The 19769-nt window shown below is 35.8% G+C and overlaps 1 protein-coding gene across 3 annotated transcripts in view; it reads left to right on the plus strand.

The window, feature by feature from the left end:
- Positions 1-13806, plus strand: part of KIDINS220 (kinase D-interacting substrate, 220kDa) — an 80385-nt gene extending 66579 nt beyond the window's left edge. For all 3 annotated transcript variants that reach the window (XM_010566696.1, XM_010566697.1, XM_010566698.1), the window contains 4 exons: positions 5910-6056; positions 7862-7960; positions 9108-9356; positions 11408-13806. In XM_010566696.1, the coding sequence (XP_010564998.1) occupies positions 5910-6056; positions 7862-7960; positions 9108-9356; positions 11408-12679 (1767 nt within the window). In that variant the 3' untranslated portion in view covers positions 12680-13806. The remainder of the gene's footprint in view (positions 1-5909; positions 6057-7861; positions 7961-9107; positions 9357-11407) is intronic.
- Positions 13807-19769: the final 5963 nt, after the last annotated feature.

Below are 19769 nucleotides of genomic sequence, written 5' to 3' on the forward strand. Positions count from 1 at the left end.
TTTCCATTGTTGTGCAATGAAGAAAACTCCACACAAATTCCAGAACTGTATTTAACTGCACATAACCTTCACTGAGCACCCATGTATGGGCAGTGCAATAGAAAATCTACTCTAAAGTTCTCTCTTCCAGGTCATTAGCTACCTTGTGTGAAGGGATAACTTTGGACTAAGTTTTACTGGTAGTACATTTTTGGAGACGCTGTTGCCTCCCCTGTGTTTGATTCTTTATCTCAGTATCCCATTCTATCCCCAGTCCTTTGCAGCTTGTCAGTGCAAGAAGAAAAAGTAAGGAGTTTTGAGAAAGCAGTAGAGTGATGGCTGAAGTATGTGTGTATCTGTGAGTGTGAGAAGGGACATGGGACTGAAAAAGTGGGATTTAGTCTCAGGGCAAAGTAGTGAATTTGCTCCAGCAGCAAACCTGGACCTGGTTCTCTTCTGCTTGCTGCTCTGAGTGTGTATCTTAAACGCACATAGGCTGCAGTTTCAAGGAGCAATGACTCATGTAAATTATGTAGTCTTTTGACTATAGTAAGAAAATACAGGAGTTCAAACATTAAAAAGAAACTTTGTTTGAAATAACAATAATGGAAGATTTTTAGATCTATTTTTGAGTTTAATTTATACTACTATGAATCTGTGTAGTACAACACATCAGATCATACACTTTACTAAGACTTAGCAATATTTAACCTACAGTGTAAATCTAAAATTTTGAATTTTTTTAAATCACTTGGGTAGTTTGTGAGAATGTTGTTAGTCAGGGTATGGTATTAGAATAGAACAGACTATTTCAGTTGGAAGGGTCCTACAACCATCATCTAGTCCAACTGCCTGACCACTTAAGGTCTGACCAAAAGTTAAAGCATGTTACTGAGGGCATTGTCCAAATGCCTCTTAAACACTGACAGCCTTGGAGCATCAACCACCTCTCTAGGAAGCCTGTTCCAGTGTTTGACCACCCTCTCGGTAAAGAAGAGTGTGTGCCTGACAGGATACCTCATCAGGGTTTCATCTATTCTAAAAACACTTCTTTTGTAGACTTTATTGAAATTTCTTTGAAAGGAAACAGTATTATATTTGTTTTAGGTACTGCAATTATCCAGAGCTGGTGGGGTACAATAATTTCATCCAGCTATTTAGGTAGCTCTTAACTGATGGCTGATTGCCACTATATAAATGATACAGCTTTTACTTATTAAATGTATTGGTGCATGCAAAGTAATGAAATAAACTAAAAAAATCTACAGAGTAATTAATGAACACCAAGATGTGTAACTGGTTTGATTGATGATTGAAAACAAGAGCAGCATGTAGAATCAAAATTATCTTTCATGCAAATCTGGCAAGGAGCCAGAAATGTTGCAATTTTCAATCTGCATAAAATAGGAGAATAATCATTCTTTTGAATGTTCTAAGTCTTACAGGGCAAAACCCAGTTTCTTTGGGAGTATTAATTTTTTTTACACGTCATCATTGCTACCCATTGCATGAGTTGGCAGAGCTATGTTGAGGATGTTATGTGAGGTAGTTAAGGCCCTGCCATTGTTGTCATTCTGACACTGGAGTTGACCAAGTTCTGAAATTTCAGATCCTAGTCATTAGTCTTGTAAAATCAGTGTAGTCTAGGCTAGCTTAGTGGAAATCAGAAGTATTTTGAGAGCAGTCATCCTGTATCAATAATTTGACTTCTGCCACCTTCTATATTTGGATTCTGTTGCTGATGATAAAACTTGTCTATCTCAGACTGTAGTTTACTGTTCTTTACTGAATGGATCAAAACATAGATGTCAAACCGGTAAGTTTACAAATACCATCTATGTAGTTGTATCAATATGAAGGTGCATTGCACATTTTAGGGTATTGGCTTAAATCTCTAATGAAAAGAGGCTTGACTTAAGATGTCAACCTTTGCACATCTGTGATGGAGGCAAATGTGCATTTCTGCTGATTTTACTGCACAAATGGTTATTTCTGACAGGAACTGCAGAAACTTCTAGAGTGCTCTTCTGAAGAGTATCATTGGATTGTAGTGTTACCAGTATCTGTTCGTAGAATCCCCTATTATGTTAGAAATCAAACTAGCATTAGCAGTGGTTATCTGTCATAAACTTAGTTGTATGCTTTAGTTTGCATTGTTAATTATGACTTGTTAGGATGCAGCTTGTTGCAATATAATTACTTTGTTCAAATACTTTTTTCATACTGCACTGAATATATAATACCTTAGGATGCAGTCTGTGTGCTTTGAATGAGAACTAACGTGGCCCAGAGCATGTAGTGTAGATAAATATACAGTACTCTTTAAGAAACTGGAAGTGCTTTTCAGAAGTTTGAGCATGAATGAAAGTGTGTGGCATGGGAGTTTTCTTATATGGATTTTCCAGGTGCTTTTATGTAGCATTTTTGTGCTTTGAATATTTGTTCTTAAAAGAAGTACCTTTTCAGTTCTGTGGGTGGTGGTGGTTTGCTTTTTGGGGGATAGGGGTGGGGATGTGTGCTCAGATACAAGGTTTAGAAGTTACTTGAAATACATTGGTTGGTATAACCTGATCTTGAAGTAGCCGGAGAATGCTTGGTTAACAGCAGGATTTTCCATCAGAAACATAATGTAAAATTTTTATGTAAACAAAATAAAGCAAGTGTCACTTTTTTATGAGTGCAAAACAGAGTGGTCTGCTCATAGGGTGTAGTATTTGTATAGCATATATGAAATGTGTATTCTGAAGGTCTATCTTAAAAGTTTCATCACGTTATGAAAATACCCGGTTTCTGTCCTAACACTGATTTCCTCTGTTTACTTCAAAGCATGTCATATGTATGTTCAACCTTTCTGATGTCACTTTAAGCTGTTGTTTCTTTTCATTCTGTTTTGTCCTTTTCTCAAAGTCGTGTAAGTCTGGGTTAAACAAAAACAGACAGGTACAGCCACTTTCTGTGAATTATCATTCACTTATTTCAGAGTCATTTCAGAATCTATCATACTGGCGCTTCATGCTGGGCTGTCTGTAAACTAATGCTCATTACTAGCCTTGAGGTTTGTTTTGACAAGCTGCTTTTAGCTTTTGCATGGCAAATACTTTTCAGACTAATGTTCTCTAAGCATCTCTAACAAAACCACTAAGGCTGAAAAATGTGTCAGTTTAAGTACAGTTTTAATTCACTTACATGATGACAGTATCCCTAAAGCTGTTTCATTACTTATTCTTTGGAGAGTGCTTTTTATAAAGAATGATTTGGATTAATATGCATCTATTTCAAACAGTTCACAGTTTAACAAAAATAGTCTAAATATTTTAGCGCTTTTCCGTATTTTTTTTATACACAGAAAGAAGAGTTTCTAAACTAACTCTTAATGCATGCAGAACAAATGACTTGTTCTTGATTGTTAAAAAAAATTTTGATTTGAAGAAGAACTGTTAAATTAGAAGTGTTTAAAAATTTTGTTCATTTATTTATAGATACATGATAGATAATGTATTTAATCAATTCAGAGAACAAAGGCAATTGCTCACACACATTACTTAGGTATCAGTTATTTTAGTAGTGCCACAATGTAACTTGGCTATAACAGTTTCTTTTATTTTAATTGATAAGCTTTCTTTCAAAAAATAATTAAGATTTGAAGTAACTTAATACCTTTTCTTTGTTGATGTATTATCTAACTCATACCAATAGTAAATAGTGTGTTTATGGGGAAATAATAGACAAAATTGGTTTTCTGAAGAAAAACTCAAAGTGTTTTTTTTAAAGAGGAAAAATAGAGATGTACATAAAAGAAGTGTATGATAAATAGTCTATGGATGAAGCTTCTTGCTGTCATCTTCATCAGTTTGATCATTGGCTTACATCCTTAACAAGATAAAGATTTTAGCTGTGCTAAAAATCAGACTAGATTAAAACCTAAATTTCCTCCTTTAGATGCCTAATATGATAACTAATTAGGTATTGTAGGCACCTAATTAGGGAAACATTCCAGAATCTGAAAAGTAACTGTCTTGTGTTCAGAAGGAATACCAAGCCCCTACGTTAGGTACCTCGACTGCAGAGGAATTGTAATGCTTAATTTATGTGCAATAATTTAGGTAGACTGCCTACCCACAAAATGGGGTATGTCTTTTGCTTCTTTAGTGTCCAGTTGACATCACGTAAAAAAAAAAAAAAAAATGGTCAAAGGGACAAAGGTTAGTGCCCCAGCTCTGTTTTCAAGCAAGCATGCGAACTGCTAGGCTTAGATTCCTCGCAACCTCCTGTAGTGTTCTTGAGTGAAGTTGATAGTTTGCCAGTTTTAAGTCCATTTCACATCTGGCAGAGAACTTTGGGGGAATTACATGTAATAGCATCTAAACTTTTAAACTCAGAGTAGCTTAGGTGGGGAGCGTGCCTACTTCCCCAGATCAGGATATCTCCAATAATAATAAGTTAGAAATAACTCTGAGGTTAAATGGTAGTAGATAATGGGGTTTTGGCTTGCTACCTTGGAATGAATAGTTGAATAAATTCTTCTTAAATATCCCAGTTTAGATAATTCAGATATGGTTAATACCATTCTGTGTGATAATCCTTGGTTTTCATAAGCAATATATTTGGGTCTGTTACTTTATATTAATTCTGAAAGATTAAATAACTTTGAAGTAATTAAATGAAAATGGAAAAAAAGTATCACACGTATAAAAACAGTCTTCAGTGGTGATTTGAGGAATATAGTCAAATTTGATTGACTGAACTCTGGATAGCCAAGATGCACTTCTACATCCCAGGGTTTATGCACGTGATGATGAGCTCTGAAGCTTTAGAGGCTCTTTTGCATTCTCCCAAAATGAGCTTTGCTTGGTGCATGGTCTACAGTGCTTGAACTCAAAACTTCACATTGGGAAAAAGGGGAGGGTGCAACCTCCCTCCCAGGAGGAAGGCATACAGGTATTTCATAGCTGATAGAACTGGTTCTTATTTTGCTTTTAGGAATTTGGAATCACTAGCATAACTGTTTAGAGCTTTGCACTTGGCTCCTACTTAATGCATAGGTCCCCATCCAGGGAGAACATAGTTTTTTCTGAGAACATACTGTCGTAGTATACTGACTACCTGCAGATGTATTTGTTTTGTTTTTCCATGCTTTCTTTGAAATTCCCGGAAGCTGGCAACATTAACAGGACAACTTCTGTGTTACAGATCTGAGTTGTGAATAATTTCTACCTAAATCTTGCCAAAGTTTGAGATACATGAAGCATCCTCATAGTATCTTGGAGGGCAGTGGCAGTGCTGCTCTGTGTTTCTGTACTGTGGTACACAGCCCCGTGGCTGATCTTGCATACATGGAACTGAAGGAACCTCTGGAAAACGGACAGATGTTGCTAAAATTACCCAATGAATCCAAATAATTCAGGAGTTACGTTTTAGGTCATCTTTGTCTGATAGTAAACCAGGAGGTTTTAAGACAGGAAAATCTTAGTTGTGTCTGCATTATTTTAAAAAAAAAACAAAACCAAAACCAAACAACAAAAACAAAAAAAAAACCCCGCAACCCCCCAAAACTACCCCCAAACCAAACTAACTACTAAAATTGGGGGGAAACTCTGAGTAAAGGTGCATTTAAAATGGATTAACCCTTACTTAATATTTCTGATTTTTATGTTGCTTTTCTTAAATAATGTTATTTAAGAGAGTTATTTTCTCACATAGGCAGCACTCAAGTTGCTGTATTTTTTTCTCATATAAATACCTATAATAAATGTTTACCAATATATAGATATTCTGATAGTAATTTAAAATACCTGTACATTCTTACTCTCCTATCTTAATTTTAAAATGTAGTTGAACACAGCTTGATTTGTGTTAGTGTATATTGTGAAATTCTGGGTGTACTGAGTACTTGAACAAATCTTATGTGCACATTTTCTCACTTCTTACAGGGAGCAGGAGCAGGCACAGGATCGACTGCAGGAGTATCACATGTGTCTCTGAGCACAATGAGTGTGGAAGCTGTGTGTGAGAAGCTAAAGCAGATAGATGGTCTGGACCAGAGCATGCTACCTCAGTACTCTGCAACTATAAGAAAGGTATCAGCTGAATTTCATTTATGTATTTAGTACCTAAACATCGAGATACACAAGGAAAAGGAAATATTTAGTTGTCTCTTTTCTCTGAAATGTTTACTGAAACATATCAAATATGTCAAAACAACATCCTAACTTCTATGTGTGCTAAGTTTGGAGGACATTTTAATGCAAGCATATATTTTTCAGAGAAAATGCTCTGTCTCAAAAAGGAAAAACAGACTCAGAAATATAAATGCTGATGAGACTGGTTATTTTGAGAGAAGAAGCAAGAAACACGTTTTCAAAATCGCCATGTGTAGATAAATAGGGTTGCAAATGTGTTCTATATCCAGGTAGCAACATTCCTGGCTTTTTTTTTTCCCCTGTGAGAAATTGGCACATCTCTTCTGTTGTAAATGAGTGGTGAAGATGGTTCCATTTCTGTCTTATCACATTCCACATCTTCAGAAAAAGGCCACTGTACATTTTTCTGTTACTGGTCTTTTCTCTGAGACATTAGCACAGAATAATTTTTGTCTTTATTTTTTTTTTCACTGTTCCACATGCTCCTTTTACAAAGAAAGTAATGGAAAAAATACAAAGGTTGTCATTATTGAATGTTTTTGCTGACCTGACTTTGTGCCGGTACCTATCATATCTTAAAAAATACAATGAGGATGTTGATTCGAGGATTAAGAGACAAGTTTTTCATAAAAGCTTCAGCAATGTTCCTTAAAGCAAGAAGTAGGATGTCAGATTGCAGCTCAGTAAGTGTAGCTGCAAAAAATTCCGGTTGCTTCAGTGGCTCTAGAGTGCTAAAAGAATGTGCTCATCCATTATGTCTAATGAGATTCCTCTTATTTATATTCTTGCACTTCTTATTACAAGTGATATCATGTCAAAAGGAAGAATGAAAATGGCTCAGCCTGGTCTTTTTCCTGGTTTGATTAAGACCATCTGCTGCGATATGGGAACAAAACCACTGAGATCCCTCAGACTGAGCAGAGCTCTCAACTTGGGTCTTGCATTTTGTGGCTACTCTCCCAAGACGTAGTTCCCCTTTTACGTTCTGTCTACCCACTGATACATGGTATAAAGAGAAATACCTCTCATTGTTATGTAATGAAAATGGTTCTGTATTGAATTTGGTGCTGTTGGAAGTTAAGCACTATAAAAACATCCCTAACATATGGAATCACCTTCCTGGAATATAGATGGTGTTTATACACTTCTATGTTGATCTTTGAATTATGATGAAAATTAGAAAGAAGTCCAGTCTTCTGTCCCCAGGTATTTCTGATGATGGAAGGAATATAAGCCTGTATTTATGCAGGGAGGGAACTTGATGGAGGTAGTACTTGATGTTAGATGCCTTAAGCCAGGTGTAAAAGGTTGCCTGGCACTTAATTGTCTGATTATCATCAGATACTTAGGCATCTGCAGTCCGTTTGTGTTCTGAGTCTGAGAAATCTAGGCAGATGAATGTGATTTATTGTGTGTGAAATTTTCTACCACTGATGTGTTGTTTCCTTATGTCTGTTTATAGAACAGAATCATATTGCCTTTCATATATACATTTTTGATGGGTTTAATGTTTTCATGTTTTTCATGACATGTAGGTTCTTCTTGTCCATCAGCAATCATCAATAAGTATTCTTTTATAAAAACACATGTTTATTATATAGGATTGGACTTAAGAGTGATGTTGGGGAATTTCACTAGTAGTCCCCATCAGTATATCCAATTTTAATTACCTTTTTAGTCTGTTACTGCCAGACCATAAGTCTTGTATTGGTGATTTACGTTATTTAGTTCTGTTGTTTTAGGCAAATATAAATGGCCGTGTCTTGGCTCAGTGCAACATTGATGAACTGAAAAAAGAAATGAATATGAATTTTGGTGACTGGCACCTGTTCAGGAGCATGGTAAGACTTTCTCTTCAGTATTCAGGTCATCATAAATTAGTCTTTTTCATTATGAACCTTATCTTTTTTTCTTTCCTGTTGCCTTCTTGTTATCATCATGTTTAAGATGATAACTATTTTCTTAAAACATGCATGCATTTATTATTTTGTTACTTTGTCTTTTTGTCTTGAGCACTTTAATGAAGAACTCGTTGCCTATGGATTTGCATCTTAATTGATTGTGAACTCTGAAGTTTTGCCTCCTCTTTTTGTAAGATCTGTTTTTCCTGTATGGGTTCCCTTTTCCCGTTTTAAATTTGCCTATTTTAATGAAATTGTCAGAACTTAATTCTTCTTTGAAGCCTCTGTTCTTCTGTTAAAAGTTAGTCAGGGAGTTCAAAGTATGTTAGTGCGAGGAAATGGACAGCCAGGCTGATGCATGGCACACAATTGCATAAGCATAATTTTTAAAGGAACTTAAGCTAAAAATCAAGCCAATGAGATAAATGTACACTATTGGATTGGCACATACTTGTATAATGCGAGAGTGCTGCATTGAATACTATTATTGAAGCATATATATAGATATCTCATTCCCCCATTTCCCTCCTCCTGGTTTGAGAGTAAATGGCAGTTTTACAGTGAGGGATATGCATCACAGAGAACTGTGTTTTCTCCTAAGTATTTTTAGTATATTGCCAGTTTTCTTTCTGAAAATTACAGTATGTCTCTGAACTGCTAAATCAGTCTTGAAAACACTGAGAATTGCACAACGAGATTTATTGTTACATTCAGGTTGATTAAACTATAAAACAGAAGTGTTTGGTTTTGCTTTTAAATTGTAATTTATCACTTATCTAGTTTTACAAGAATTTAAGTGGTTTGTGGCATATGAGTTCTTTTAAGGTTTTAGCAGTAATAATAATTTCTAAATAAAAAAAAATCTTAAATAGTAAAATGTGATTTGCAGTAAAGACAATGAATGCACTAGGTCTGTGAACAGATTTTTTTTTTTCATGCTTTTCCATGATCACATCCACATGTGCAAGTACACTTTTACAGTTGTGAAGTCCTTGTTACTATTTTTAATAAAATCCTTCTTTAACAATTTTGAGAACTTTTTCTATTTATGTAATTACACTTATATTGTCTCTTTTTGTGTGTTAAGATACTTGAAATGAGAAATTCAGAAAATCAGGCTGTACAGGAAGATCCTCGTGGAACAACTGAGCATGTTACTACCACAATTCCTCATAGTGAGCTTACTCGTCGTCCTGGGCATGACACTGAGTTGCCTCACACTGAGCTTACAGGTCTTTCTGGTCAAGCTCCCTACACACTTAACTTCAGCTTTGAAGAACTCAACACAATTGGTCTTGATGAAGCTCCTCCACGCCATAGTAACTTAAGTTGGCAGGTATTCAATAGAGAAATGTATTCTGCTTGCTTACCTGTATGGTAAAAGGTTTTTTCCATTATTGGATACAGAGAGGTCAAGAAATAAGTCTACTGTGACAGTTCATGTACTTTCAGTTCTCAGTCTTGGCAAAGACCAGTTTTGCAGAGATGTAAACTAATCACGCTCTCCAAGTCAAAGTCTTTGTCTTTGCCTCTGCCATCTGAAAACTATTCATCTGAGTAATCACTCTTCAAGAGAAAAAAATTAAAGCTATCTTGCCTTTCTCATCTTGCTTAGGGTGGTGTCCTGCAAGATTTCTGTTTATCGTAGTATTCAGACTTTGTGAATGAAATATTTTAGCTATGTGCTAGCCAGATGTTATGCTATTCAAAGGATTACTGATAGTTTGTTAGGTTTTTTAAAACAGACAACTGCAGTGCTTCATGACATCAAGAGCCTTGTCCTGGCAATGCATAATCTATTCACAGGCTCCAGAGCTGACATCCTTCTCTAACTACGGTTTCTGCCATAGGTTATGGTCAATTTTCTTTTGTATCTTATGAAATCACCTGAAGTGCGTGATTTTCTTTTGTCCTTTTTAAGAAATGAGACAGATCAGCTGATAATCTAAATAGCGATTAGAATTAAAAAACAAACCAAACAAAAAAAACCCAAAAAACAAAATCCAAACATTTAGCAGCTTTCTCATCTCTGGTTTTAGAAGTCTAATTTACAAAATCTGGAAGGTGCATCAAAATAGGAAAATACCCCAAATTACTAGCTATATGTGATACATTTAATATTCAAAATTGTTACTGAAAAGAGGTTTGGGATATATATCCCAGAGATAGATTTCTACCCCAGATACTTCTGTGTGTGTGCGTGCACGCTTGTGTGTGTTTGTAGGATCCTCATTACCCTTACAGCCTATTTCCAGCAATGGAGTATCAATGTATGTTTTTCAAAAGTGAAGTGGCATGACTCACATTTGTTACATTGTTTTTGTGTCAGAAACACAGAAAGAAGTACAAGAAAATCTTTTTTAAAACATTGTTTAAAATGCAAGTTTATATAAATAGTGCTTCTGATGCCCATATAGTTGTCTGAAGTTAAATCAAAAGAATGAGAAAGGTAGTCTGTCCTTAAGAAAACATTACAATTTGCCTTTTGGAATTTTTAAAGTCAATATTGATTAAAAAAGAATATTGCTGCTTCTCTGTGAAAAGGAGGAGTACTCCTGGAAATACACAATGAAATTAAATACTTCTCTTTGTGGTGAGGAACCATAGCTGCTGTTAAGTATGGATAAATAGTAGTGAATATACATAAATAATCAAGTGTTAACTATTTCTGAGATTCTTGCATTTTGCTTTGGGCATTGAATTGCTTAGGTGTCATGGCAGATAGAATTCACTTAAACATGATTTTTCTGTAGTTAATCATGTTCAGCTGTTCCCCAATATTCTAGTGTATATACAACATTATTGATCTTATGAAAAGTTGTCAGTAATACTTGTTTCGTCATATAGAGGGAATAATGGAACCTGCAGATCTTGTGTGTGTTGCTTGCTGGGGGGATTATGAGCATCTTCTGAGAAGGAAGGAAACACGTTGGTTTGCATTGCATTCCAGTGCAGAACAAGAAAAAGGAAAGATGATGAACAGAAACAAGAAAGATAAGAAGGATGCGTATAAGAGCAGGAAAAAGATGGAGGGAAGGGAGAAAAGAAAAATAGAGAGTGAGAAAGAGAAGGATGGACCAAGAGGTTCTATCTATATGATTAAGTATCCTGGTTTGTGGAAAACTTATGCTATGGGGACCAACAATAGGAATACTTTGTAAGTTTAGTGAATGTGTGTGATTGCATATATATGATTCTAGTAAGCATATTTTAATTATAGCATTGACAATTTCACTTGCATAATCTATTCACAACAAAAAAATTCATTTAAGCACATACTTGATGCTTTGAGTTATTTAATTTAAAAAGGTTAGTGAAAGTCAAAATAAATAGTTCATTTAACTGTTCTCTCTCTTTTTTTTTTTTTTTTTTTTTTTCTCCCCCCAGTCACAAACTCGTAGAACTCCAAGTCTTTCAAGTCTTAACTCTCAAGATTCTAGTATTGAAATCTCAAAGCTTACTGACAAGGTGCAGGCGGAATACAGAGATGCATATAGAGAGTATATTGCTCAAATGTCACAGTTAGAAGGAGGTGCTAATTCTACTACAGTAAGTGGTAGGTCCTCCCCTCATAGCTCAAGTGCTTTCTATATGGGGCAGAGTACATCAGGGGGTTCCTTGCATTCCAGTGCAGAACAGGAAAAAGGAAAAGATGGTGAACAGAAACAAGATGATGGAAGAAAGTCCTTCTTGCTGAAGAGGAATGATGTTGTTGATTACAGTACTTCAGGTGTTTCTACTAATGATGCATCTCCTTTGGATCCTATTACTGAAGAAGATGAAAAATCTGATCAGTCTGGTTCCAAGCTTCTCCCAGGAAAGAAGTCTTCGGAAAGAACAAGTATTTTCCAGGCTGCAGATTTAAAGCTTAAGGGAGTTACTCTCCGGTATCAGAAACTTCCAAGTGATGAAGATGAGTCAGGAACTGAGGAATCAGATAACACTCCTCTTCTTAAGGAAGGTAAAGATAAGAAAACAGATGGCAAAGTAGAGAAGCAGCCCAAATCTCCAGAACATGGATCTGAACCTATTAGAACCTTCATCAAAGCAAAGGAGTATTTGACAGATGCTCTTTTGGATAAAAAAGATTCGTCTGACTCTGGTGTAAGATCCAACGAAAGTTCTCCAAATCATTCCCTCCATAATGAAGGTGCAGATGATTCACAGCTTGAAAAGGCAAATCTCATTGAGCTTGAAGATGACGGTCACAGTGGAAAGAGAGGAATTCCACACAGCCTTAGTGGCCTTCAAGATCCAGCTGTGGTTCGCATGTCTATTTGCTCAGTAGATAAGAAAAGCCCTTCTGAAAGCAGCTTGATAGCAAGTAGCCCAGAAGAGAGCTGGCCAGCTTGCCAGAAAGTCTATAATTTAAATAGAACCCCTAGTACAGTAACCTTAAATAATAACAGTGCTCCAAACAACCGAGCTAATCAAAATTTTGAAGAAATACAAGGTATTAGAGATTCACCTCAAATTATCCTGCACCCTGGCTCAGGTTCCAATTCAGCTGCTGTTCAGAATGAGAACCTGAAGAGCGTCGCTCACAAGCGGAGCCAGCGTTCAAGTTATACCAGGCTTTCAAAAGATTCCTCAGAGCTCCACACTGTTACAGCCTCCGAAGGGGCTGGTTTTGGAGAAGAAAGAGAGAGTATCCTGTAAAAAGCAGCCAGGTTGAAACAGAGTGTGCCCATGAATTGTAGCTTGCTTGGAATTCTTTCAGTGTGTTGTTACATGAAGCTCTGTAGTTTAAGCTTTCAGTATTTTAGTAGAAGGTCTAGATTGTTTTCAGTCATTTTCTTGGGGAGAAGTAGTAATTTTTACAAGAAGCAAATTACTTCAGATCTTCCCCACATATGAAAGCAGTATTTGTCACCATGGAAAACCAGTTCTTTTTTAAGACACTGTGCAAAGGTTTGGTCGGGGCAGATGTTACAGAAGTAAGTATGGTCTAATTATTAAAATTATGATGTGATTTTATTTTTATGTTGGGATATGTATTACTTATCCCTTCTAAACATTCCAGTTACATCTGCATACTTGCAAGTAAAGACTGTGTATCTTTGCCATTTGATGTAAGAGATGCCAGAAGATTAAATATCACAACCTGTGACACCCTTATCAAACTTTGCGTTAATTAGTGGATTAATGTGTCAAACATATATTGCATATGTTGAAATTTGGAGTGTTAAGATACCTATTTGGCTCTATGTACACTTTTACTCTCTGTATGTTCGGTAATTGCTGTTGACTTTGTGAACTTTGGGTAGAGTGGTGATAAGGTTTGTAAGGAACGTTGTCTTCATGTGTCATTGGAATTGGCAGTTATTTATAAGGTAATACCTTATAATTGATTTAGTGGATCCATTATTTATTATAGGTACATAATTTTACAGTCACTGGTCTAAATAGATGCAACCACCTGAGCTACATTAAAATATTGTAAGGATAAAGTATGAATGGGATGTCTGAACTTATGGAGTATCTGTTGCTGTGCATGATCTTTCCTTGGTACAGTGTTTATCATTTGGTTATGGAAAGAAAAATAAGCAGTGTTTGCCATTTTAAAAATAATGCATACTTTTTGGAATCTCGTCAGATCTCTGTACCAGCTTCTTTATTTCTGAAGTACAGTGTTTGAAGATTTTTATATCATCTAAATAATGTACCTGAATGTCATTGTAGCAAATACTTGTACTGTCCAGTGAAACCTGCATGTTTCTGAGGAAGAATTGTTCAAACTAGACTCTGGTAGTACAAAGAGAATAAAAAATAAATTGGCCTGTTGGGTTTGTGTCCAAATTTCTTTTTATTGCGGTATTTTGTTTCTTCATTTGATAAAAATGTTACATCCATGTTGTTTTGGTTACAGTACTTCACGGCTTTAATTGAAAAGAATGCATTAAAACAATGTTGTTATTAATACAATACTAAATAAGCATCAAGTATAAAAATACCTTTGCTAAATGGAATTGCCAAAGCAGGCATTTCTAAAGGAAGTGCTGCGAGCTGCAGAGATGTGGCCACCTCCTGCTAGTCCAAAGCAGTAATCCTGCTCTTTGTGGCAGTTAACATGTGCTGGTAGTTCTGCACAGCTTTGTTTCTGTCGTAGTGCATCTCCAAACAGATGCCTCCAGTGGGATCATGTGGTCATGGCCTTTGTTATCCAAATCAAGAGGATGCTTCTCTATGCCAGAGTCAACAGAGGAAAAACTGGCTTTATCTAGGCTCTTTTATTTTTTTCATTCCATGGACATCTCATACTTACAGGACTGGAGATGTGATCTGTACATTTCTGGATTCTGTTAAATTGGTGTGTTATTTGATTGAATTAAAACTTACTCATCAGAGTGTTACAAAAGTACTGGGAACTTGTGTGCACATATCTTTATATATTAGAAAAATTATTAGTTGAACCAAAAAGCCTCCCAAAACAAAATAGGAAGCCCCCAAAGCCTGTGTAGTTTCATGATATTTTGCCGAATCTTTGGAAACAGTTTTTTGGTTTAGGTTCTTCCTATTTAAAAACAAACAAACAAACAAACCAAAAAAAACCAAAAAAAACCCCCAAAAGCCATCACTTTCTGGAATTTTGGGGATATGAAAACTTTTTACAGAAAGATAAGCATTGTTTTGTAAGAGAGGACAAGAAGTGTAGCCTTCTTAATTTAGACATATTGACAGTATTGATGACAGTTACCAGTTATTTCAAATCATTTTGTCTGTTAAAGTCCTCAGATAATCCAAATGGATTAATTTTAAATTTTCATATGGCTTTGAGATTTTTTTCTTCCTGAAAGTTTTATCCCTCCAGTCTTCATAAAATACCAAAATTGAGATGAAATAGGTAGTTGAGTGGAGCACTTTTCAGTGTTTCTATCTTGTATTCATTAACACCAGTGTAACTGCTTACCATCACTAAGAAACAATAGTTACAAGCAAAGTGTCTGTGTAAGGTTGTACAGGGCTTAATGTAATACTCTCTCTGGGTATGTAGATCCATGCCCCGCCTGGCATATGGGTACCTAAAATCATTTCAGTTCCAAACAGTGGTTCAGTCCTGCTTCCTTTAACTGCTTTAACTGCATTATATAGTAATGCATGCTGTAGTTTATATAATCAGATGTGTTCATGGGCTTGTTATTTAGTGAACTTCCTAGAATCAGCAAAATATGAACGCTTCATAGCCAGTTCCAAGGACAGTATGCTACAAAAGCTGTTGGTTAATAGGATAGTAAATATAACTAACACTTAGAATCTACTTGCATAAAAATAACTAGACAGTGCATTTTTCTTCTCTATTGAAGCATCTTTTTAATTTTTTGATACAGGTGTTCATAAGCAAACAGAAGAAAGTGTAGTACTCTGGTAAAGAGAGAGAGGAAAAGAGAAGAGAGAAATGGAGTACTTTAATACAGCACAGTAGTAAGAAGTGTCTTTTAGTACATAATACATATATATGTTAGTTACTGTACATGTTTAATGAATTTTTTACATGTGGAATATGAAAGAATGCCATTTGCAAGAATTAGAAATACACTGCAGTTTCATGGCTGAAACTTGTTTTTTTTTTCTCTACCACAGTTGCTATGGTTACAAGCTTGCTTAGTTTGTTGCACAATTCTTGGAGTTAAGAAACCATAAACTATTTCCAGTGTTGAAATATTAAATGTTAGCTCTGTGACTTGTGGGAATCATGGAACCCAAGAGTTCCATAGAGAATGGAAATGAATGAAGAGTATAAAACAGTAAGACAACTGCAAACTTATTTCTGGTACTCACCACTTTCCAGAACTCTTGTAATGAGAGTTTATGTATCCACTCTAATTTTGGATGACTGAACACTACAGGAACTTGAAACCATGACTTCTTTGCCTAACTGAAACTGAAAAGTACAGTTTGGCTTGTCCTTGTGTTCTGATGCCTGGATATGTTTGCATAGTAGGGTGAAAATAAATCATTTTTTAAAGGAAAAATTGGATGCAAGTAACATTCCAGGATTTATGTGAGACTCTTGTGGCTATTTGCCAGCTTTTTCCAGGATTGCAGTTTATGATGAAGGGGGAGAGGGAAATTCTTACTTCCCACTTAAAAAACTTGCAACAAAATAATGGTCTAGTAAAATTCTTGGAGATTCTGGAATAAGGTTTCCATTTTGTGCCTGTCCTGGTCAGTTTGGGATATCTGATCACTTTATATGACTTTGTCTATGCAGCAGCATATATATGTGGTTAGTAAGTTTTTAGTCCTTAGCTTTCTTAAGTTTTCTTTTCAAAAATTGTTAATTTTTTTGTTTCTTCTCTTATTTTTTCTTTATATAATCTTTGGGAAACTTTCCTGGGACACACTTAGCATGGGTTTATACAGTAGGTTGAAAATAGGTGGTTTCTCTTGTGGTCTGGGGTTCAGCTGTTCAATTCTGTCCACACAATCCTTGGAGCCTGTTTTTTACCTTTGCAACTCTCGTGGGAAGCTTTCTGGACCTCATGGTAAGAATATGGGAAGTTCTTTGTACAGCCACGAGACACACAGGCAGAGGATCCCAATAGCATCCTAGTTATCCATAGTCCAGCATGTTGTACCCCATAGCCTTGATGCTAGATAGCTTTATCGTCTGTGACAGGTTTATTTAAGTTTCTAAATACATTACTAAGAAATTGCCAAATAAAATAATACCTGAATATTTGAGGTCTCTTAACTGAAAGCTACAGTTATGGTAAAATAGAAGTGTTAATACCTAGTAGTGAATTTTCAGACACGTGGGAGAAATACAGTGTGCTAATTAGTGTGAGATAAAGCCTGCTGTGAGGATTTTGGTCTTTTCTGTGCCAAATAGTAGCTGTAGTGGGGAGAAGTTGGAACAAAATTTAAATTCCAGTTAGGCAGAGAAGACTGGAAAGACTGTACTAACCTTACACAGTTTTCTGTTAGCCTTGTGCATTATATTTTCTAGATTTCGGTTATCTTTATTACAGCCCATTTCATCAGTGTAAGGGTGGGGTGGGGATAATTTTACTTAAAATCTTTCTCCATGGGAATACAGAACAGTTTCATGAGTTCAACATGTTCTCACAGGTTTCTGAATTTTAAAAGAAAGGACTAAAAAAAGTAGGGAAGTGGTTGCTCAAAAATTTTAATAATATGGTTTGATATTATTTATACTTTATGTTTCCAAGAGAACTAGAGTTTTCTGAAGACTAATTGGCACATGGAGACCTATCAAACAGTGTTAAAAAGATTATTTTAGCTGTTTAACATCCGGATAACTTTTTCATTAAAGATATCTATCATGCAACCTGAATATGCAGTATGTTCTGCCCTTTGTTTAACAAATGGAAGCAGGTTATAGAAGTCAAAACGCAATTTAAAGCTGACGAATAGCTGATTTATTTTTTTTTTCTGTAGCATGTTTCTTGGCTTATTTCATCGATCTTATGCTTAGGTTGCTTATGATTGCTTTGTTAAAGTCTTCACATGGAATTCTCTAATAGAGGTGTGTATTCATTGAAACTTAGTACAGCTTCTGGCACTGTAATGATTCAGTTATTTTGTGGTAAAACATAAGGCTAATGATAGAGGAGGTTTTCTTTTTTTATTGAGCTTCAAGTCTAACATTTGTATTTTCATTTGCAGGTCTGACTCCTGTGATGGACTTAGTATTTTAGTTAAGTTTTGTTTCAGAAATTTATGCCTCATCTTCCAGAAAGACTCAGAGCTACAGGTTTTTTAGCAATGTTTTCTCAGTCATAAGCGATGTAGTTCCTTAATAAGACTGATACAACACCAAATGTTTGGGCCTTAAAAAGCATTAAAAGGTGTTGTTTTTCCCCAAAGCATGTTTTGTTATGATAGTGGCACTGGATAAACTTCTAAAAGAAATGCTGTTGGCCAATTTCCTTCTCTTAGTTTATCATATTTTAGAGTCACCTTCTTCTGAAGTAGAAGGAAAAAAAAAACCCTTGGCATATTTTAGAACATGGTCTTTTCTAGGAAAAAAAATAGGTGAAAGACTGTGTGAGGTTTTATGTAATAAAAGGTTGTATTTGAGAGTTAGTGTATGTTTCTTTTAAAGATGGGATTCTAGCAACAGAGCATACTTTTTGTTATGTGAATTCTTAGTGTTGCCACTACGTAGCACAGTGTACAGGGTTCTTCCATGTTTCAAGTCTTCTTTCTGAGTACTGTTATCATATATCCTCATTGTTTCTTATAGAAGTAACCTGGACTGCAGAATTATCTTTGTAAGTAAACCAGAGTGTCTGTATGTCCTTACTTGAGTACAGTGTGTTTATTGTTTATGAAAGGAAAGGGGAGGAGAGGAATAATAGTGGTCCATTATAAGATTTTATTTGTGTCCAGGATTTCTCATGATAGAAAACAAAAGAACAAGGTTTGAATGGTTTCTATGTGTCCCTGGAACCTAGAAATAAAAAATCAGGCGTAAAATACTGACTGTGGGGAACAGTAAAACTAAAATGGAAATTCTGTGATGCCTTACTGCCTTTCCTCACTAATTAAACTACAGGGAAGCAATCAGCAGAGATTTAACTCTTTTGGTTTTTAATATTTCTGCTCTCTGAAGTAATGTGAAGGTTTGTGCTTGGCTAGAGGCAATACATATTCTTGAATCTGTTTACATATCATGGCACCTTCAAATCTTTCTGAATTTGTCATAGTACTTTTGAGAGGCAGCAAAATTTTGCTAGCCTCATTTTGCACACCAGAAGAATCCTTTCCCACCTCAGCAATGGTAGAATATAGAATTATACATATTTTCTAGGAGAGTCAAGAATTGAGTCCTGAGCTTTCATCTGCCAGTCAAGTTGGACTTTTATTGATATCAGAGGCCCCCTTTATGTTCATTTAAACCATGAGAAGTCCTGAAATCTAAACTGAAGATTGCTATTAAGTTAGCTTTCTGTCATCGCTCAGCATTTTTGTTTTCCATCCTCTTTATGTTTCCTATTTGACTGTGAACCTTGCAGCCTGTTTGTGGTCTTCTCCTTTTGGCAAAAAGTTAAGATTCTAACTTTCAATGCCTTTGGCATTTGGGACTAAATACATTTGCTTTCCCTTGTTCTTACTGGACATGCTTATGTCCTGTCTTGCCCCCACTCACCATGTTCAGTGCATGAGTACATTGTGTAGAATACCTGGAACTGTTTCAGTTCTGCCCCACCAACTGACTGGTAGTTGGGGCTTTGGTTGCTGACAGTGTAACTTAACTTCTATTCAACTTTTTCATCATAACCTCAGAACTGGTGTACGCTGCAATTTTTCCTACTTCAACAATGGCAGAAAATGCTGTTCTACTGTGGTGGTAGTGTTTTTTGCTTGGATGGGGATTTTTGTTTGGCAGGATTTGTTTTTTTTTTACCCTAGGAAGGTTTTACAGCCTAGGTGGGGTCTAGGTTCTACAATCAATCTTCTTCATATCTCTCCATCCTCTTCCCCATGTCCTGGAAAATTCACAGGATATACATATCCACAGTCCACAAACCTGGTTTTAAAATACGTTTTATCTGATGTCTTTGTTATGGGTAGTAATGGACGCATCTAAAAAAAGTGCACTAGTTTATATCTGCCAGTGGAAAGAACCTTCAGACTTTATTTAGTGGGAGAAAAATCTGCTTCTTGGTTTCCTTACAACTCTTCCTGATAAATAATCAGGCAGGGCTTGCTCATAAGGTAAGCACAGTTGTCAGCTCATCTGCTTTGTAAGTTGTCTGTCAAGACTCTAGAAGAACTTTAG

Source organism: Haliaeetus leucocephalus, unplaced genomic scaffold (assembly GCF_000737465.1).
Source record: "Haliaeetus leucocephalus isolate CR32 unplaced genomic scaffold, Haliaeetus_leucocephalus-4.0 Scaffold217, whole genome shotgun sequence".
Classification (NCBI taxonomy): domain Eukaryota; kingdom Metazoa; phylum Chordata; class Aves; order Accipitriformes; family Accipitridae; genus Haliaeetus; species Haliaeetus leucocephalus.